General features: G+C 40.0%; 1 protein-coding gene across 1 annotated transcript; it reads left to right on the top strand.

Moving 5' to 3' along the window:
• The first annotated feature begins 137 nt into the window (after nt 1-137).
• Nucleotides 138-20791, top strand: LOC144593537 (protein disulfide-isomerase A6-like). The gene is made up of 13 exons (XM_078399258.1): nt 138-288; nt 4156-4294; nt 4375-4432; nt 4532-4658; nt 4745-4851; nt 5635-5759; nt 11240-11354; nt 12598-12735; nt 14353-14440; nt 14536-14608; nt 17146-17304; nt 18925-19015; nt 20446-20791. Exons 1-13 carry the CDS (start codon nt 150-152, stop codon nt 20512-20514), a joined length of 1428 nt encoding a protein of 475 aa, XP_078255384.1. The 5' UTR covers nt 138-149; the 3' UTR covers nt 20515-20791.
• The last annotated feature ends 1772 nt before the right edge of the window (nt 20792-22563 follow it).

Below are 22563 nucleotides of genomic sequence, written 5' to 3'. Positions count from 1 at the left end.
TTGTGACCAGACTTCCACATATGGCAAACCATGAACTGCAACGGGATGATAAAAACGTTGTTTGCGGACGGCGCATGCGTCAGTCCGCCGGCCGGCCCGCGCGCACGCCTCGTCGTTCCCGCCTTTTTACCGGTCCCCAAAAACCGTTTATGCTAATGAGATCCGTTGGTGCTGATCACCTCCTCGAGCGGGTCGCGGCCAGGGCTGGGCTGGGGGGGCACAGCGGGGGCAGAGCAGAGCAGAGGCAGAGGCGCCTCTCCCCGGCGGGCATGAGGATCGGGGCTGCGGGTGAGTGTCCCAAGACGGGCATGAGATCCGCTGGTCGGGCATGAGTGTCGTTGGCCGGCATGAGCTCCCCTCCGCTGGCCGGGCATGAGTGTCGTTGGCCGGGCATGAATGTCGCCAGCCGGGCATGAGTGTCTTTGGCCGGGCATGAGATCAGCTGGCCGGGTATGAGCTCCCCTTCGCTGGCCGGGCATGAGTGTCGTTGGCTGGGCATGAGCTCCGATGGCCGGACATGAGCTCCGTTGGCCGGGCATGAGTGTCACCGGTCAAGGCATAAGCGCGGGTGAGTGGTCCTCGGGGAATGGGCTCGTCGTGTTAACGGCGCTGGGTGAGGAGTCAAGGGCTGACCTCCGGTGGCGCAGCGGTAGGGTTGCTGACACACAGCCACACAGTCACAGACCCGGGTTCAATCATCACCACGGGTGCTGTCTGTACGGAGTTTGTACGTTCTCCCCATGATGACCTGCGTGGGTTTTCCCACACTCCAAAGACTTGTAGAATGTAGGTTAAAGGTGGACACAAAATGCTGGAGTAACTCAGCGGGACAGGCAGCATCTCTGGAGAGAAGGATTGGGTGACGTTTAGGGTCGAGACCCTTCTCTTCCTTCTCTCCCCAGAGATGCTGCCTGGCCCGCTGAGTTACCCCAGCGTTTTGTGTCTACCTTCGATCTAAACCAGCATCTGCAGTTCTTTCCTACAACAGGTTTGTAGGTTAAATGGGTTGGTATAAGTGTAAATTGTCCCGAATGTGTAGGATAGTGTAAGTGTGCGGGGATCGCTCGTCGGCGCGGACTCGGTGGGCCCAAAGGCCTGTTGTATCTAAACTAAACTCAGGATCAGCCTCTCTCTTGTCTGGCCCAAGGGCCCTGGCCTGGCCATAGGGAGATCTGCCTTTAATGATAACCCTGGCAAACATCTGCCCTGGGAGTGGAGGAGCAACTTCCTCTACCTTCACTAAGATGCCAACTCCAAACTCATCTTCTCCTCCTGTTCCCTCTGTAAAGATTTGGAGAGACAAAGGTCAGATGCTGGCAAATCTGACCATTGTAGACTGACATCTAGATCGGCACGGGCGAGTTGACTCGATAACTCTGGTCTAATTCCCAATCTCCATTCATGGCACTTTCATGGCCATGTAAGAACATCAGGAGCAACACCTGTTTATCAACTCTTACCACGCAAGAACACACGTCTTTGCGGTTAAAGCAGCATTCACTTGCACTTTTGGAAATGTAGTGAGCTGCATTCTGCGTCCACAATGTGGTCTTCTCTATGTTGAACAAACCAAATGCAGATTGGGTGACTGTTTTGTGGAGCACCTTTGCTTAGTCTGCAGAGGAAACTGCCAGTTTCCAGTTCCTTGTCACTTTAATTGTGCATTTCATTTGTTCTCTGCCTATAACTTCCTACATGGATAGGAAAGGTCTTGAGAGATATGTCCCTAATACAAGAAAATGGGACGAGCTTAGATTTCCATGCTATATGACTCTATGACAAAAAATATTTTGATTCACCTGAAGGACATGTGGATGAATGTCAAGTGAATTAATGTCAGCATCCTTTCCCAGGCTAACATTCCCAGCATCAAATACACAGAACTGGCTCTTGAACTGGCAAATTATTGGGCATGGGTTTAAAATGGGTTGGAGTTCATTTAAGAGATTTGAGATGTAACTTTTTCACAAAGAGGGTGATGGTTGACTACTGATCTGCGAGAGGAAATGGTATAGGCACATGCAATCACAATATTTAAAAGTCATTTGGGCAGGTAATTAGTTAGGAAAGGTATAGAAGGATACGGGCCTAATGCAGGCAAATGGGATTAATGTTGATAGGCATCCTGGATAAAGTAAGCTAAAATGCCTTATTTCCATGCTGTTTGATTCTATGACAGGCCACATAGTTTACAACCAGATTCCTAAAACGCTATCCCAAGTTGTGTCGCAGCAAAAAATTACCAGGTGGACAGAAGAAGATATTAAGGATGTCCTTCAAGTTTCCTTGCAAAATGTAATATCCCCATTGACTCCTGCGAATCTCTGCTCTGAGATCACTAAAAATGGAGAAGGAGCATCTCAATCATTCTTTGAGCATGTGGAACCCAGCAAAAACAGTGGAAGAAGTCCAACACCTCTGCCCTCCCTGCCATCCCCCACAGTAAAGCCTGCAAGTCCACTAAACTGTAATGAAAGTAAGTCATCCTCGCCCCCAAAGGAATGCCTAAGAAGACGAGCTAGAAATATTGTCTTTATATATTGCATAGTAATCCAGGGTGCAAGTTTTAAAGCTTGCCATGATTGACTTCAAATTTCCAAATTATCTACAATAAGAAATCTAAGAATAAAATAACTATGAAATACTTCTGGTCTTTGAATTTTTGCAATGTAATTCTTCTATTTCCCTCGACATAATTCACTAACTTAGAAAGAGAGCTGGTGCCTAGTTTCCAACATCATGTGACAATAATAAACCAATAGCAATAAAAACAATCATAAACTCGATCAAATGGGCAAAGAGTGGCAGAACGTGAAAATCTGATTAAAATTCAGGCAGTTTAATGTAATGGCCACATTCTGAACAGTTTAGGAGAACTTCAAAAATAGATTTAAATCCACCAAAGGCTTTGACCAAATTTCTGGGGGTGACATGTAGATAAAGTGAACCCAAATTGCAGGACTGAAGTGTGGACCACTGATGTATCGAAACACATATTGGGAGTCTTGGGAAAATGTTAGCATGAGTTTTGTGAGGTAATAATCAGAGAACACTAGAGCACAGGAACAGAGCCTTCGGCCGACAATATCTGTGCCACACATGATGCCAAGACCAACTTGTATCTGCTGCACATTATCCATATCCCACTGCTCTCTGTGAACAGGTGTAGCAGATTTGCCACAGGGTAATCTGCACGCTGACTTGCATCGTACCCACAACATCTCAGAATTGTTTTTAAAATAAGTGGCTCGAAGCTTTTCTGATATAGTTTCATCAAGAAAGTGCTTCAAGCTTAAGCTAATGTTTGTTACCCTTGCATTATGCACCAATTGTATGCAGTTGGTTGGTCATTGAAAAGGTGGTTATCTCATTGGAGCATCATTCACTAGAGGGAATCTACTTACAGAAAAACAGAAAGAGGAGGTTCATCACAGAATGTTTGGCTATGTACAGGAAATAAATTGTATGATTTCATCACATCAGTGTTACTTTATTTTCAAAAAACAACATTCTTTAGATTGGGTCCTTGTGCCACTCGTGAGAAAACAAAAGACAAACTGAGCAGATCTATTGACGATTGAATAAATAAGAATAAGAAAATATAAAGGTTATTCTTGGTATCATAGCCACTTCATGTGGGTGGTCATTGCTCTACAATTTAATTGTTAGCTACACGTTTAGCAAATAATTCTCTTGTTTAGTTTATAGATAAAGCGCAGAAACAGGTCTAGCGGCCCACCGAGTCTGCACCGACCAGTGAACCCCACACATTAACACTTTCCTACACACGCTAGGGACAATTTACACTTATACCAAGCCATACCAAGCCAATTAACCTACAAACCTGTAAGTCTTTGGAGTGGGGGAGGAAACTGAAAATCTCGGAGAAAACCCACGTGGTCATGGGGAGAACATACAAACACAGTACAGACAGCACTCGTAGCCGAGATCGAACCTGGATCTCCGGCGCTGTAAGGCAGCAGCTCTGTCGCGGCGCCACCATGCTGCCCTATTCATTCTTCTTTGATTTAATGATTTGAATAGACTCTTCATATCTATCTCTTGCTCAATATTAAAACTACAGTTTTCAGCGACAAGATGACTACAAGAGAAGAACAGATTGTAATTATTGGAAAAATGTTTTTTCTATTTCAGATATTTTAGTATTCACATGCATTGTGACTGTGAATGCATTCTACTCGTCAACTGATGTGATAAAGTTAACTTCACTTAACTTCAACTCTCAAGTTATTCTGTGTGACAAGCTGTGGCTGGTAGAATTTTATGTCCATTGGTAAGTGAAATGCTTTTTTTAGTTAATTTTGTACTTTATTTGTGATGTAGACCTGGTGATATGTTTAATGTATATTGCAGGTGTGAACATTGTGAAAAGTTTGTTCCAGAATGGATTCAGGTAGCTAGTGCTCTGAAGGTAATTTAAATATATATCATTTAAAGTATATAATTTAGTCATTTCACTTCCATACTTCTTTGATTTTATGATGGAGGCTTCCTTTATTTTTGTGAACAGGGTATTGTTAAAGTTGGTGCAATAGATGTGGCTAAATATGCGTCTATAGGACATCAATATGAAATTGAAGAATTTCCCACCATCAAGTTCTTTGGAGTTAATAAGAACAAGCCTGAGAAGTATTATGGTATGCAGTTAACCTCTTCATAATGTTCACAATGATTTTTAAATAGAGGCATTTGATTTAAAATACCTTAAAAACAAATGTTTCAGGTGGAAGGTCAAGTGTGGCAATAACTAATGGAGTCCTCAATTCCATTCGGTTCATTGTAAGGGAGAGACTGGTTGAAAAAAGCAACATATGTGGATCTGAAGAACAGGTAAATAATATATTTTGAATATATACACCATCAATAGAATCATTTTCTACACTGCAAGCGATAACTTTCTGCAGAAAACAAAAACTACATATCATCAATGCTCCTTTTGTATGTGTCCATTACACCTTCCATTAAATATAAATATCCCGATAATGTTCTCAAAGCATTAACACACATTAATAAGCACATTAAAAATGTTAAATATCAAAATTGAAATGTTACCAATCAACAAACTACTACTGAAACGAGCAAGAAGTGATTTGTTTTGAAATCACAGGGTATAGTTGTATAAACAAGAGCCACTCTATTAAAATGGTGCACAGCAGGGATCCACTTAATATTATTAGTCAAATAATATTATTTATACAGATATGGATTACATGTGTGTACACGTATATAGATACTGTAGTGGCAACTTCAGTTCTTACAATAAAAGTCCTCTCCGCTTGCCACCACTTCACAGCAGGATACAAAATAATATAATATGCTAAAACAGCTAGTATGGCTCCTACAGATACATTAGAAAAAAATTGAAACAAGGCTTAGGGATGACTGCCAGTATGGGGATCCACTGATAGCAAATTAGCAGATAACGAGGACTGCATGTAATTCATTTAAAAAGCCCAAGAGAATTTAACCGTGTTTTATGTTTATGCTATAAGTTCTGAATAATTCAATGCTAAATATAAATGAACCAAATTTTGAGTGTCAGACAATCATTAATTTAGACATGTAATTTTTTCCAAAAATATATCAGCAGCATTTTTCTTTTCTTTGATATAGCGTGGCCGAATAACAAATAAAAATGCTTTTGAACTGACCGACAGCAATTTTGATAACCAAGTGGCTGGAGATGGTGAAATATGGATCGTGGAGTTTTATGCACCTTGGTGTGAACACTGTTTAAGGTGGGTTATAAAATTCTTTGCAATTTTTCATGCCGATTTGCTTTTGAGCTAGATTAGAAGCTCCATTCATGATGCAATGTTTTACTTAAAGCAAGGGTATAGTCGTGTTTTTTTGCTTATTATATTAATCACTCTTTGTTCCAGATGTATCTCAGAATCATTCCCCAACGCTTTCTCCGCTGCTTCAATGACTGCAACGTGACTGCTTTCTGCACCCATGCACAATATGTTGATTTCATCAACATTAATAGTAGCATCCCTCTCAATCACTCTGAATTCATCACAAGGAACAGATTATTGACTGGAATCAACTGCAGGCCCACCAATTCCCACAGCTACTTTGACTACACCCCTTCCTCCCATCCTGCCTGTTGCAAAGACGCCATCCCTTAATTTCTCTGTCTGTTCGGTATCTGCTCCCAAGATGAAGCTTTTCACTCCAGGACATGAGATGTCCCCTTTCTTCAGTAAACATGGTTTTACCCAGTTGTTGTGGATGGAGCCCTCACCCATTTCTCCACCGACTCCCACAGTTCTGCCCTCATTCCCCCTCTCTGCAGACCAAACAAGGATAGAGTTCCCCAGATCATCGCCTTTTACTCTGCCATCCTCCAATCCAGCGCATAATTTTCTGACATTTCTCCATTTTCCACACGATTCCACCACGTCGCATCTTCCCATTCCCACCCTTTCGCACTTTTCATAGGGACCACTTTCGCCACAATTCCTTGATTCACTCAGCCTTTCCCACTTAATAACCCCCCTCTCCAGGGCTTTTCCCTGCAACAATAGGTGATGTATCATCTGTCCCTGTACTTCTCTCTTCCAGCCAGGGAGTCCAGCAACCCTTGAAGAGTCAAGTCAAGGGTCAAGAGTGTTTTTTGCCATATGTCCCAGATAGAACAATGAAATTCTTGCTTGCAGCAACACAACAGAATATGTAAACATAGTACACTGTAAACAATATAATAAATGAGAAAAGAAAAATCTACAGTGTGTGTATACACATGCATACATACACATAAAAATCAAACAAGCAATAATAGTGCAATAATAGTCAATGTAGTTCAGAGCATATTTGAGTTTGCAGTGTTTAATAGCTTAATGGCTGTAGAGAAGAAGCTGTTCCTGAACCTGGACGTTACAGTTTTTAGGCTCCTGTACCTTCTTCCCAATGGCAGGGGTGAAATTAGTAGTAGCCAGGGTGGTGTAGGTCTCTGATGATGCTGGCTGCCTTTTTGAGGCAGCAATTCAGGTAAATCCCTTCGATGGTGGGGAGGTTAGAACCTGTGTTGGTCTGGACAGTGTTCACAACCTTTTGCAGTCTTCTTCGCTCCTGGGTATCCAAATTGTCGGACCAGGTCCTGATGCAACCAGTTAATTTGCTCTCTATACTTGTAGAAGTTCAAGAGAATCCTCTCTGACATAACGAATCTCCGTCATCTCAGGAAGTAGAGGCGTTGGTGTGCCTTCTTTATAATTGCATCAGTGTGCTGGGTCCAGGAAAGATCTTCAGAAATATGCTGCACAGGAATTTGAAGCTTTTGACTCTCCACCTTCGTCCCGTCGATATAAACAGGTTTATGGGTCCTCATCCTTCCTCTTCCAAAGTCCACAATTAGTTCCTTGGTCTTACTGACATTGAGAGCCAGGTTGTTGTGCTGGCACCATTTGGTCAGTCTATCGATCTCATTTCTATACTCTGACTCATCACCATCTGTAATTCGTCCAACAACGGTGGTGTTGTCGGCGAACTTGAGGATGTAGTTTGGACTGTCAAGCTACACAGTCATGAATATTGAGTGAGTAGAGCAGGGGGCTGAGCACACAGCCTTGAGGTGCACCCGTACTGATTGTCATTGAGGAAGAAGTGTTTTTGCCAATTTGAACAGACTGGTCTGTCGATGAGGAAGTTGAGGATCCAGTTACAGAGAGTCCAGTTATGACAAGGTTTCGCATGGTAGACTGCTGTGGAAGGTTAGATCGCATGGGATCCAAGGAGAGATAGCTGAATGGATAGCAAATTGGCTCCATGGAAGGAAGCAGAGGGTGATGGTGGAAGGTTGCTTCTCAGACTGGAGGCCTGTGATTCGTGGTGTGCGTCAGGGTTTGGTGGTGGGCCCATCACTGTCATCTGCATCGATGATTTGGATGAAAACATACAGGGCAAGATTAGCAAGCTTGCTGATATAAAAGTGAGTGGTTTTGCAGATAGTGAAGATGGTTGTGAAAGATTGCACCAGAATCTGGATCGATTAGCCAGGTGGACTGAGAAATGGTTGATGGAATTTAATACAGAGAAGTGTGAGGTGGTGCATTTTGGGACATCTAACAAGGGCAATAGACAATAGGTGCAGGAGTAGGCCATTCAGCCCTTCGAGCCAGCACCGCCATTCAATGCGATCATGGCTGATCACTCTCAATCAGTACCCCGTTCCTGCCTTCTCCCCATACCCCCTCACTCCGCTATCCTTAAGAGCTCTATCCAGCTCTCTCTTGAAAGCATCCAACGAACTGGCCTCCACTGCCTTCTGAGGCAGAGAATTCCACACCTTCACCACTCTCTGACTGAAAAAGTTCTTCCTCATCTCTGTTCTAAATGGCCTACCCCTTATTCTTAAACTGGCCCCTTGTTCTGGACTCCCCCAACATTGGGAACATGTTTCCTGCCTCTAATGTGTCCAATCCCCTAATTATCTTATATGTTTCAATAAGATCCCCCCTCATCCTTCTAAATTCCAGTGTATACAAGCCCAATCGCTCCAGCCTTTCAACATACGACAGTCCCAGGACCTACACAGTAAATGGTAGGCCTCTGGGGAGTGTTGTAGAGCAGAGGGATCTAGGAGTGCAGGTGCATGGTTCCTTGAAGGTTGAGTTGCTTTTGGCACATTGGCCTTCATCAGTCAGAGTATTGAGTATAGAAGTTGGGAGATCAAGTTGCAGTTGTATAAGATGTTGATGAGATCGCATTTAGAATATTGTGTTCAGTTCTGGGCACCATGTTACAGGAAAGATATTGTCAAGCTTGAAAGAGTTCAGAAAAGTTTTACGCGGATTTTGCCAGGACTAGAAGGTGTGAGTTATAGGGAGAGGTTGACTATGCTGGGTCTCTATTCCTTGGAGCGCAGGAAGATGAGGGGTGATCTTATAGAGGTGTACAAAATTATGAGAGGAATAGATCGGGTAGATGCACAGTCTCTTGTCCAGAGTAGGGGAATCGAGGACCGGAGGACAAAGGTACAAGGTGAAGGGGAAAAGATTTGATAGGAATCCGAGGGGTAACTTTTTCACACAAAGGGTGGTGGGTGTAAGGAATGAACTGCCAGAGGAGGTAGTTGAGGCTGGGACTATCCCATCGTTTAAGAAAAAGTTAGATAGGTACATGGACAGGACAGGTTTGGAGGGATATGCACCGTGCAGGCAAGTGGGACTAATGTAGCTGGGACATTGTTGGCTGGTATGGGCAAGTTGGGCCTGTATCCACACTATATCACTCTATGATTCTGAGATTTGCAGAGACCTAGTTCTGTGAGCTTGGTAACCAGCTTTTTTTTTTATTAATCAAAAATATTTATTCAAATATTAAAATAATATATACTAGACCAAGTGGACCCGTTGGGCCCAAACCTCTCATGCAATGGTGCAGCACCCTCGCCCTCCTCCCCCCTTTCCCCCCTCTCCCCCCCTCTCCTCGCCCTCCCCCCCTTTCCCCTCCCCCCCCCCCCCCACTCCATCCCCCTCAACCCCCCTTATCCTCCCTCCCCCCTCCCTCGGAGATAGATTTAAACTTTAAAATGTGAATAACTTTAAAAATAGAACACCAATTTCAATGAAACTTCTTCCATTAGCACCAAAGGGACGATGGTGAGTTAGGTGGGCCTAAAATTGTCACGCTATCATGTACCATTTTGGCTGTAGTTCAGGAACAAACAAACGAGAGTTTTAGTATATAGATAGATACAATACAATAAAACCAAAACAGAACCCACCACCATAATACAAGACAAACAATAAACTATTATACAACTATCTTACACTCCTTGTCAAAGATGCATTCAACCCCCCCGCGGTGCCTAGCGGCCCCGGAAATCCCCCAGAACGCCCGTGGACAGCAAGTAGTCCCTCTTTAACACCACCCTGGCGTGGATAACCAGCCTTTTTTTCAATAAAACAAAACAGAACCCACCACCAGAATACAATACAAACATATATACCAAAATAAACTATTATACAATTATATTACAATCCCCATCCAGGATACATCCAATCCCCCACGGTGCCCAGCGGTCCCGGAAGTCCTCCAGGGTGCCCGTGGACAGCACGTAATCCCTCTCCAACACCGCGCGGGCAGCCAGCTTGGAGAGGATGATGGTATTGAACGCCGAGCTGTAGTCTATAAACAACAGCCTGACGTATGTGTTTTTATTGTCCAAGTGGTCCAGTGCAGAGTGGAGAGCCAGTGAAATCGCATCCTCCGTTGACTGGTTATGGCGGTAGGCAAACTATAATGGGTCGAGGTTCTTGTTGAGGTAGAAGTTGGTATGTGCCATAACCAACCTCTCAAAGCACCATGGACATTAGTGCCACTGGTCGATGGTCATTGAGGCAAGTCGCCTTACTCTTCTTGAGCACCAGTATTATTGATGCCCTCTTAAAGCAGGTGGGAACCTCAGACCTCAGTAATGAGATGTTGAAAATGTCTCCAGCCAGTTAGTCTGCACAGGTTTTGAGAAGTCGACCGGGTATACCATCAGGTCCAGACGCTTGAAGACATCTGACATCAGCCTCTGGGACTGTGACTGTCACAACCTCATCATACATTTAGTGCTCCTGATGTGGCCTCCTCTACATCAGTGATGCAAATGCACATGCACAGATTTTGAATTCAGCGATTTTGGGTATCCTGCTTGCTCTATCAGTTGCGGCTAGTTCTGCTGCTGGTTATCTCTGTAATATTTATTCTTTTTTTCTCCCTCGATGCTACCTGATCTGCTGGGGAGTGCCAACAGCTCTGTGCTGCCTTTTGTTTGTTTTTTCTCTAATGGTTCCATTAATTGATCTACCACAATTATCCTAGTCAGTCCTATCAGAAATATGCACTTTGTCCTTCCAACCACTCCTCCATCCTCCCGTCAACTTTAAACTAACTTGTTTTCTCTCCCAGTTTCTGATGAGGGGTACTTGACAAATGCTGCTTGATCCGCTGAATGCTTCGATATTTTCTGTTTTTATTTCAGGTTTCCAGCATCTGCATTTTTTGGTGTTTCAATCTTTTAAATGTTTTTGTGCACTATAATGAAAGGATAAATACTGAAAGTAGATATTAAAAAATGCATGTTAAAATGACAGAAAAACAAAAAGTTAACATGTTTATAATGTAATAAAGTTATTACTTTTGAATGAAGATTCTAGTGATGTATGATTTTTGTTCCTATAATTTTATAATTTAATATTTTAAGAATACAATTATTTTTTAGTCAAGAACCTGAATGGATTAATGCAGTAGTTGAACTTGCAAGACGGACCAAGGGAAAGATCCATCTTGCAGCTGTGGATTCTACAATAAATGTGATGTTAGCCACTCGATTTGAAGTGAGTGTGTGTATTTATTATTAGTCTGTTTATTTATTCATTTATTGTTTACAACTCAAAATGGGTAATATTACTTGAATCTAAAACTATGCAACCATACTCATTGAAGTCTAACAAACCAGGAAGTAGACATGCCACTCAAAATATTATTGCACTTCAAATTCCTTGACAACATTTATTTTAGATTTCATTTTTCTTAATCTTTCTCATCTTTATTGACAATCTGTGGATCTCTTTCAGAACACTTCAACTCTCAAGAGGTTTGCTACATAATCCATGTTTAGCATTGTACTTCTCTATCCCCTTCCTCTAATTACATGCCTATGGTAATTTTCCTGTGTAGTGCAGCATTCTATAACTCTGCCCCAGCTTTCTAACTATCTAGATACATTTTTTGTACCTCAGTTCATTCCGTTATCTTTAGAAATGTAGAAAAATAGGTGCAGGAGTGGGCCATTCGGCCCTTCGAGCCAGCACCATCATTCAATATGGTCATGGCTGATCATCTAAAATCAGTACCCCGTTCCTGCTTTTTCCCCATATCCCTTGATTCCTTTAGCCCTAAGAGCTAAATCTAACTCTCTTGAAAACATCCAGTGAATTGGCCTCCACTGCCTTCTGTGGCAGAGAATTTTGCAGATTCGCAACTCTCTGGGTAAAGAGGTTTTTCCTCATCTCAGTCCTAAATGGCCTACCCCTTATTCTTAAACTGTGACCCCTGATTCTGTACTCCCCCAACATCAGGAACATGTTTTTCCTACATCTAGCCTGTCCAATCCTTTAACAATTTTATATGTTTCTATAATTTGCATTCCATAATCTTGTGTTGCTTGATTTGCCTTTCATCAGTGTATTTAAATCCTCTCAATATAACATACAGTCAATTCAAGCATGAACGTTATATTTGTAAGAGCCAAGTTATGCAAACTGAAGAGAAAATGTGTGCAGATAGCTGATGTGAAAACTTTTAATTAAAATGTATCCACTCATTCCACTTAAGGCGATAATCCATTTATTATTATTATCTTCCCTTGCTCTCAGTTGACCTTTTGTAATTACTTAACTTGGAACATTCAGTCTAATTATAAGAATTTTGCTGTACTTGTTTTGGGTTAATTCATTTGATGAACAGTGAGATGTCACTGTTTTAATCCTCGTCTTTACCATGTTTTTGGTGTTTATCTTTGGTAATTTTAGTGACGAAGAACATATTATTTAATCAGGAATTGTTGTTACTTCCTAGATTCAACAAGTTCCAATGATTAAGATATTTCAAACAAACAAAGAAGTCATTGACTATAATGGTGACATATCTGCACCTAGCATTATTGCCACAGGACTTGAGCTGTATTCTAAGATGCCACTATATAAGCCATTTGAGGTAAGAACTGGGCTTGGAAAGAGCTATATGGATGTCAAAAGATTGGGGTAAATATGCAAATTATGGCAGCAGCAATGTAGACACAGGTGACTTATAACGGAATGCTTAAGTTGTACTGTGAAACAATGTTTTCTATACTGATGTGTCAGGATTCCTTTCATTATTAGAGACCAACTTTTCCATATCAGCTGTACTTTATTTTCTCTATTGTAATTTTTCTTAACCTTTTTATTATTTTTCCTTTATGTATTGATATTATGTATATGCTTCACAAAACAACGATAGGCTTTTGCAATTCCATAAATTTAATTAATAAATATATTTGTCAGGTTCATTATAATTTGAATTAATTTAAAATACCACTTTCTTTCCCAGACGGTATTTTTGCCAACAAAAATGTAATTCCAATTCGAGTGATTTGTATAGCTCCATAAAAGGCTTATTTAGATGATGATTCTAAATTTATGTATTGCGTTTTGCACACCAAGCTATTCTTTCAAATCTGTTTAATGTCTAACAAGTGATTCAACACAAAAATAACTCAAATTAGCCTTTTGGACACAAAGTCAGTCGATTAAATAATGCTATAATGATCAGTGTTTTGGAGAAAGTGATTTGAGCCTTTCGTTAGTGCTTTTGTTCATCTCCGAATTGTTTGTAAAATCTGCAGAGCTGAAAGTAATCTCTTTTGCAATTCTCTATGCCTGTTGATATTATTGTTAATCAATTTTGTTCTCCATTGTCATTTTAGCAGGGGTGTTAATATATTAGAAATAGTTCGGGTAAGGTTCCATAATACTTCAAATAGATGCGATTTCTTATGTGGAATTTTGAAGAGTGAGAAGGGTGGAAGTGGAAAGGCTATTTATTTTTGTGACAGCATTAAAACTGGGGGCTGTTTAAAAATATTTTGGATGTAGAGACAAATTATATTCCGAGGAACATAGTGTCTTTAATGCTATCTTCAAAGGGTGGTGGAAGCAGCGTCTTGAGTACTCTTTAAGGTATAGATAAATGGACACCAGATAGGTAAGGAGATGAAGGGTTACTGTAGGTAGATGGAGAGGCAGCATTAATGTTGCAATCAGATTAGCCAAGACCTTATAAAATAGCAGAGCAGTGTCAATCATACTCCTAATTCATATGTTTGAATTTAGGATGCTCTTGAGCTATTTTCTAGTTTCATCAATTCTTACTGTATGTAAGCCAAATAAATCAAAATTTGGGGGCTATTGGGGTCTAACAAAAATAAAGGTTTGTCATTTTCTTGTAAATCCATTTATATGTAGAGTTTAGTGCAGTTATTTATTTGCAATAGCAAGAAAAGCAAAGTTCCAAACTATTGATATTTGCCTGACTTTTGTTTTAACAGCATCATCTGATTAGGAGGCCTCTGGTAGGCAGGATTGATGAATCACATCAGCATTAATTCAGATTTAGATTGTATAGGAATTGGTTTATTATTGTCACATGTAATGAAATACTATGAAAAACTGCACAACCATAATCACTCCCTGATATTTTACTTGCAGTGTAATACGCTTTGTTGTCAGACTTCTGAAAATGATGTCATAACATCATAACCTAACAATGCTTTATATTTTTAATTTGTTCCAGCAAATGGTCAGTGAAGAGATCTTAAAATCAGTCTGTGGTCACCAGGTATTATGTATTATTGCTGTAGTGCCACACATTTCTGACACAGGTATCTTATTCTATTGAATGATACACAATTGCGTTTTGAAGATTTCCTATATCTGTTTATAATTGTCTTTTTTTAAATGAACTCTCTCTTACCAGGAACCAGTGGCAGAAGTGATTATCTGAACTTACTGATAAAAATAGCACACAAGTACAAGAAGAAAAAATGGGGGTAAGTGATTTTTTATTTTGTTAATCAACAATTTAATTCACATTGGATCATAATGCTAGCTAAATGGATACAGGTTGATTTTGTGGAAGGAAGCAAAGTGGGATGGTGGAAGGGTGTTTTTCAGACTGGAGGCCTGTGACTAGTGGTGTGCCTCAGCCAGACCTCCCAACCCGTCCGAATTTGGCGGAAAGTTTCCGCTTTCTTATTTCATTTCCGCCATTCCGATTTCACCTCTCATTTTTCCGCAAAACACATACCTCGCAGCTCACCCTGCCTCTCGCCCCGCCCCGCCGCTGGCCTCGCCCGGCCTCGCCTTGCCGCTGGCCCCGCCTTGCCGTTGGCCCCTGTGGAAGAAGGGAGGGGGTAGTGGGGGTATGATGGGAGTGGGGGGAGGGGGAGTGGAGGTAGGGGGAAAAGGTGGGGAGTGGAGGGTGGGGGAGAGAGGGGGGTAGGCAGGAGTGGGGGGGGTCGGGAGTGGGGGGGTCGGGAGTGGGTGGGAGGGCAGGAGTCGGGGGGAAAGGACTGTTGTGGACTGTTGTGATTTGCTGTTGAAGACCACTGGAGCAAGTATGTCTTCAGTGAAAATTTAGGTATGTGCATTTTTAAATGAAACTCTTTCTGCATAATTTAGTCATACATTCTGTGTTAGGAAAAAGCAAAATAGAGAAAACAAAACAAAACAATTTTTTCTTTGTGTTGTAAAAAGTATTTCTGTTCAATAACCTTTCTATAAATAGCAGAGATACTCATAGGCCTGACATTGTACATGTAGTCCAAGAAATACAGACTGTTGGAAATAATAGTCATTTTTCACACATGAATGTAGCGCAACGCGTATGCACATTTGGCGTGCATACTTTTTTTGCTGAAAAGTTGCATTACGAGCCATGTTACGAATTTTGATGTAAAATTCTGAATTTTGGACATCAAAATTCTGAATTTGTAAAATCAAATGTTGGGAGGTCTGCTCAGCAATCAGTGCTGGGTCCATTGGTGCTTACGGTTTATATCAATGATTTGGATGAAGATGTATAAGGTATGACTAGTAAGATTGTCGATGACATTGAAGTCAGTGGTATCGTAGACCTTAACGATGGTTATCAAAAATTCATGGTGATTTAAATCTTAGATATTATTGATAGTTGAGTGATGGGGATATTGTGCATTGAGCACTTTATGAAACTAGTAGTTCAATTTGAAAATATCACCAACAGTGACTATGCATGTGAGATTGATTAATTTTTTGATTCACTGCATCCATGTTCTTGCATTGTCCTTAATTGCTGACAACTATCCATGCCACTTTATTGTTTGTTACGAGAACTTCCTTGCTTTCCGAGAGTGGAGGACTTCTCTTCTGTTCCAGCTTGTAGTGCTTTTATACTGCTGAAAAATCTCGGAGATTTATATCTTGCCTGTGTTTAGCAATGGCTTCCCGCAAACCTCAAAGATCTGCACTAGTTCCGGCCATAACGTGTCTCTTATGTGGTGCAAGTTGGGCTAAATCAGCAGTCCAAGTTTATCTATTGAGAGATTCACCCCTGGATAAAACACTTAAAAAAGCACAAGCATGGTTTGTGCATAATTATGAGTGAACTCATTGTAATGTAGGATGAGTTATGTTTGCAGTCTGCTCTGGTTCTAAAGCATATAGATTATTTGTGCATCACAATCCCGGAAAAAAATTACTTTTAGTTAGTATTTTAGCTTCAGTATTCTTTTCTGCTCAAAACCTTCATTTCTAAATCTAGCATGCATAACACCACAGTTAACTCAATTAAACAACATTTACCATATATAGATCCGTCTCCCTATTATTTTCTTGCAGTTTGTTTCAGTAATAGAATATACATGTCATCTGTGTACAGCAGATAATTTCCTGTAAATATTTATACGATCCATTCTAACCACACTCCTCTATCACCAATCAATCTACTGGTCTTATTTCAAAGTTATGATCTATTTTTTTGACTATTTGTGAAACATGAGCTACCTCCATATTTTAGGATCATTTCTAACATCGCAAAAACAGGTAAATATGTATTGTTGCACGGCATTGTACAATTGGCAGTTCTTTGATCTAGCAAACGTCCTGCACCATCATTACCTAATTTATGATCAAGCTTTTATTAATAGTGACCCAGAAGATCAGATAATAAGTATATTCATGGATTAAATTGATAGGGAAAACAATAGGGTTATGTAGATCAGGGAAATGGATATTAAGGAAATCAAGAAATGTGGGGAGAGTGCCGGAAAATGGCAGTGAGGTAAAAGATCAGCCATGATCTTGAATGGTGAAATAAGCATGAAAATCCAAATAATCTACTTCCCCATTTTAATTGAATTGCAGAGCAGACTTGAAGGGCAAAATGGTCTAAACTTGTATTTGTTTACATTCTTAAGTTTTTGTGTTTTAACACTTTTACATTTTTCAATTAAATTTGAAGCTCAGTTCATGTGACTATTTATGAAGATAAAACAATATATTTTTGCCATGTATCTCTAATGTGACAATGTTATTGTTCTCATTTTAGCTGGCTGTGGACAGAAACCGGGGCTCAGCCAAAGTTAGAATGTGCATTGGGTATTCGTGGCCTTGCATATCCTAACATAATATCTATTGATGCAAGAAGGAAAAAATATATGCTCTTGAAGGGGTCATTTAGTGAATGCATAATAACTGAATTCTTTAGGTAATAATATAAGCATAAACTAAAACTATCAAGTAACTTTTTGAATTGTTTTAATCACAGTTTGAGTGCCTTCTTTGAATGTGTTTATTGAGATGACTGGAATGAGAAAGTGAATCAGTGACCATAGAGATAAATATCAAAATAAATACATTTTTATAACAGAGGGTTGTTGATATTTAGTCCAGTGTAGCCCTATCTACTGCCCTTAAATGGCTGACAGCAAGTCTGCTTATATTTTCAGTTGTGTGCATATTACCAGTAAAATTGTGAAGGAAAGACAGAGCCACCTGAACCCTTGCTTGAAATACTTACTGAGTTAAATGCAAATAAATTACATTACCCTTGTTTTTTTTATTGGTTTAACCCTGACACCTTTAGTCCAAGCATTAGATTGCAACAAGTAGCATCACTGGGTCGTGAAAAGGGTAGCGGTAGAAGGACAAATGTTGCAATTCCATTGATTGCTTGGAAAAGTGTTGTAAGGAAGGGAGTGATTGGTAGGGATCAAAGAGCAGACGAAGGAGTCACTGAAGAAACAATCACTTTGGAATGCTTTGGAAGGAGAGAGGAAGATGTGTCTGGTGATGGAATCCTGTTGGAAGTAATAATATATGGAGGACGATCTGCTGAATATGAAGATTGCTGCCGTGGAACTTATTGGCTGAAAGGACATGGGGGTTGAAAACAGTTGTGAGAAATAGAGGCGGTGGGTTGAGGGCCCTGTCAATTCTATTGGAATCAAAGCCACAGATTAAGGAAAATAATAGGAACTAAAAGGGGGAGAGTCCTGTCAGTGGACAGAGATAAACTGAAAATACATGACTGCAGATGCTGGAATCTTGAGCAAAAATCAAAGTGCTGGAGGAACTCGGTATGTAAGGCAACAACTGTGTGGAGAATGGACAGATAGTGTATAGGGTTTGGACCCTTCTTAAGACTCCAGCAGGTCTGAAGAAGGGTCCCAACCCAAAGCATTGTCTGTTTATTCCCTCCACAGATGCTGTCTCCTGAGTTCCCACATTTCTTTTTGATGAACTGGAAAATTAGAATGGAATCTTTTTAGGAATTAGGGTAGGATGATGTGTAGTCAAGATAGCTGTGGGAGTCCATGGGTTTATAATGTATTGGTACCTAATAAATCCTCTGATATGGAAAAAACAATAACATAGAAGGGAACGGTCAGCAATGGACAATGTGACAGTGAGAGCAGGGTGGAAATTGGTAGCTAAAGATAATGAAATTTGTGCGTTCTACAGATGTGTAAGAAGTACTGTAACACCAATGTAGTCATCTGTGTAATGAAGGATTCTGAATAGAGCTGGATCAAGAACTGTTCCATGAATTAAATGAAAAGTCAGGCATGGCTTGGGGCCCATACAAGGTCCTATAGCTACGCCTCTGACTTGGAGAAAATAAATGTAATTGAAAGAGTTTGTTAAATCCAAGAATGAGTTCAGCCAAGGACCTTTACCTTAAATATTTAAGATTTAACAGTAAAATTGTTGTGAAGTATTCACATACTTCAATGATGAAATAAAGATGTAAATCTCATTGTGTTGAAGGTTTCCTCGGCAATTTACTGAAGTAACTTTTTGTTTTTTTAATTATTGCTAATCATAGAAAACTATCTATGGGACATGTAGCCAGAATACCATTGAGCGTTAATTTTCCTAAAGTCAAAACTGTGAAACGTTGGGATAGCAAAGAAGAAGTAAGTGTCTTGCACTTAATTAACCCTTGATGAGAAGATAAATTACTGTACTTAAAAATTACAAATAATTAATTTTTTTAAGTGATTATAAATTACATAACTTGGTTATATTCCCCAAAATACAAGGGTCCTGACCCGAAACATCACCTATCTATTTTCTCCAGCGATGCCTGACCTGCTGAGTTGCTCCAGCATTTTGTGTCTATCATTGGTACAAACTAGTATCTGCAGTTCATTTTAATTATATTTTAATACAATCAATGCAATCTATTCAAAAATAGGCATTTATTACATTTATAAAGAAAACTGTATAAATTGATATACTCGGAGGACAAATACTTGCAAGGTTCTTGACAATGCCGAATAACATTAGAAACCGGTACTTGCATTTTACAGATTGATATCAATATACTATTTACTTGGTACTAATTACAACTGTTTTAAATGGGTGACCCTTATGACCCAGTGACCCCTAGTTCTAGGGGAAATATCCTACCTACATCAAGGATCCTACCTACCTATATCCAATATCCTACCTAGTACATTAGGATCTTGCATTTTATTGATTAAGTACCCTCTTGCTTTTCCAAATTCACTCTTACAAATTTAATCAAATTGTTCCATATTATAAGCTTGTTCTCGTACCTACACATTGTTTATTTAAAGCTCACAAGAGTAATATCTTCTGTTATGGGAATAGTGCACCCGGTGGTGCAGTACCGGGGTTATATTACCCATGGGGCGGTAGCCAAAGTGATCCTGAATTAAAATGGCTGAACCCAACACTCGAGTGTAAAGCCTCTGTTAATTAGTTGTGTAGCTGTACTGTTGCAGGTTGGAAAGGGAATGAGGAACCAGACATGTGTTGTTCAAAGTTTAGATAATTCCGAGCACTGAACTGTCGCAGATCCAAGGGAGGAAAATTTGGAAGCTACTAAGGAAATGGATTGTCAAAGGCATGTTGGAAAGTGGACTGTTGGAGACATGTTGGACTCAGTGAAATAAGATGCCATGGAAGAATTTAATTTATGGCTATACATGTAAAGTTCCTGTACATATCTGTTTTGTAAATAAAGGGGGATGTTATGGGAATAGCGCATCCGGTGGTGCAGTACCGGGGATATATTACCCATGGGGCGGTAGCCAAAGTGATCCTGAATTAAAATGGCTGAACCCAAGACTCGAGTGCAAAGCCTCTGTTAATTAGTTGTGTAGCTGTACTGTAGCAGGTTACAGAAAGGAAACACACTAACAAAACATCTTCCACCATAATTTTGGTGAGAGATTGGTAAAATTACTCTTGAACTTACTGCTGGAGATAGATGAAACAGCCATTGTGGTTAAAACTTGGTATCCAGAGTACCATTTTCTATTTTAATACATTATACTCAAATATTTGAAATTAATATATGCATATTTCTGTTTTTAAGTTTCTTAAAGAAGATCCTATTATCCTAAGTGGCCCAACAATTCAAGAGTTAGAAAATGAAGAGTTGTGAGTCAACACCTAACTCCTTCAAGGTGTCCTTGGAATTTCCAGAGGAAATTAATGCTGTATTGCTTAGGTACTTTCATAGCCTTAAGTGCTTTTAGAGCTTGGAATATATTTCCTTTATTTAATTAAGCAATATTTATCACCTAGCAGGTTTTTCAACAATCATATTTGTACACAACTTAGTATCTATCGGTTCAAATTCTTCAACCTGCTTATTTTTTTACAGAACTTGTAGTGTGTTAAGCACATCTCAGTAGAGTAGAAATTCTTTGTCAGCTTGTTCAAATCCAAAATTGCTATCCACTGTGTACACAAGAAATGTTTCTCATTTTCTCTACTCTTTGGAAATATTTGTACTTCAGTTACAAAATTAAAATATTTTTGATAACATATATTTTTGAGCTACTCATTGAAAAATTAGAATTATGGATCTTATAAATCCAAAATACTTGCTGGAATACAACTTCTGACCAGCATGTGAACTGCTTTTGCAATCAATGGTGGAATTTCACAGTTCCTGATATTCCATTATGCTGTCGGACATCCATACTTAAACTGATAAATTGGATGTCTCCTTAAGGCTTTGGGATGTGGGATGGAAGGCTTAAAAATAGAGCACTGGTCAATGCTTCAGTCACATCCAGGTCAAACATTTGCCAGTTTTTAAAATGACTGCTTATTTCCCAACAGAATCTCCTGAAATAATTGTAAGACTTTAAACTGACCTAAAACTTCTAATCGCCATATTCTTCCTGTCAGGTATTGTCTGCTTTCTTATCTCTGTCCTAATTTTGTAATGTTTACATTCACCATTCAACACATTCCCAGACAAGAGGTAATGCGTCTGATCTTATTTTGCCGATTCCCACGAACCTCATCTGCACCTGGTCAACGAGAGATGCCAATTGCCACATCTGCACTCCCTTTCGTTACCTTGTTCAATTCCGATCAAATTAAGTAAGAAAGGATTTAAATATTTTCTTCCACAGTTCTCTCCTTGTTGATCTTTATGATCAACACTTATATGTTTCATTAAATAGGCACTAAAATGGAGACATACGTGTCCGATTATAATCTAGTTGGAACCAGTCCTTGAGCTCGCAAAGGGATACCTCCTTCGGCATGCGTAGGGATATGGGCACAAACCCAACATCCTAATCATCCCACTCAGATAAGGAAGCTTGTTTCTCTCAGTGTGTTCTATGTGAAAGATGTTAGTTGATTTTCATACTCCAATTTCTACCTTCATCCTGTTTCTTGTAACTATCTAGATGCCTCACTTCACCCTCATGTCCTCTAAGTTCCCATATAATGTTGGTAGATCCACAAGTATTTAATACCACAAAGATAGTTAATTAGGAATATGACTACATTTTGACACTTTTTTTATCACTACAAAATTTTATGGTGCTTGTGTTTCTTCTCCCCGAGGGTTCCGTCTGAGTGATGCAGTTCATATCTGGTGGTGTGTATCAAATCGGGTTTTACTTTTACTGTTGTCCATGTTGTTAGCAGCATCAAATATGGCCCTTTCCATCTAGGAGAGAAATAATCTTTGTTTATTGCTCGCACATAAAGCTGATCTGGTTTAAACGGGTGCATATTTCCTTTTGTTGTTGGGACCTGTACCTGTTTTACTTTCACATAGATTTTACCAACTGTTTCACACATGGCTTGGGCATGTCTTAAGGATTTTTCATCGTTCCATATCAGGGCTACCTTTTCAGGAGTCATTAGGTGCCGGGTTCCTGTTGTCATAGGTCGCCCCATCAATATTATGTGAGGTGTGAGGCCTGTGTTTCTATTTATCTGATTTCTCAGGGCATACATCACTATGGGCATGGCGTTTGGCTACAACAACCTATTTTGCTGGCATACTTTGGCCAAAATAGCTTTTATTTCCCCATTTACTCTTCTTACCATCCCTGAGAACTGTGGTTGATGTGATAGGTGTAATTTCCACTGGAACCCAAGAGCCTTCGACGGGTCCTGAACTAATTTACTGGTAAAATGAGTTCCTCCATCACTGTTTATTCCCATGGGTATCCCGAAT

This window comes from Rhinoraja longicauda, chromosome 5 (assembly GCF_053455715.1).
Source record: "Rhinoraja longicauda isolate Sanriku21f chromosome 5, sRhiLon1.1, whole genome shotgun sequence".
In the NCBI taxonomy this organism is placed as follows: domain Eukaryota; kingdom Metazoa; phylum Chordata; class Chondrichthyes; order Rajiformes; family Arhynchobatidae; genus Rhinoraja; species Rhinoraja longicauda.
This window is presented reverse-complemented; position numbering and strand designations above follow the sequence as displayed.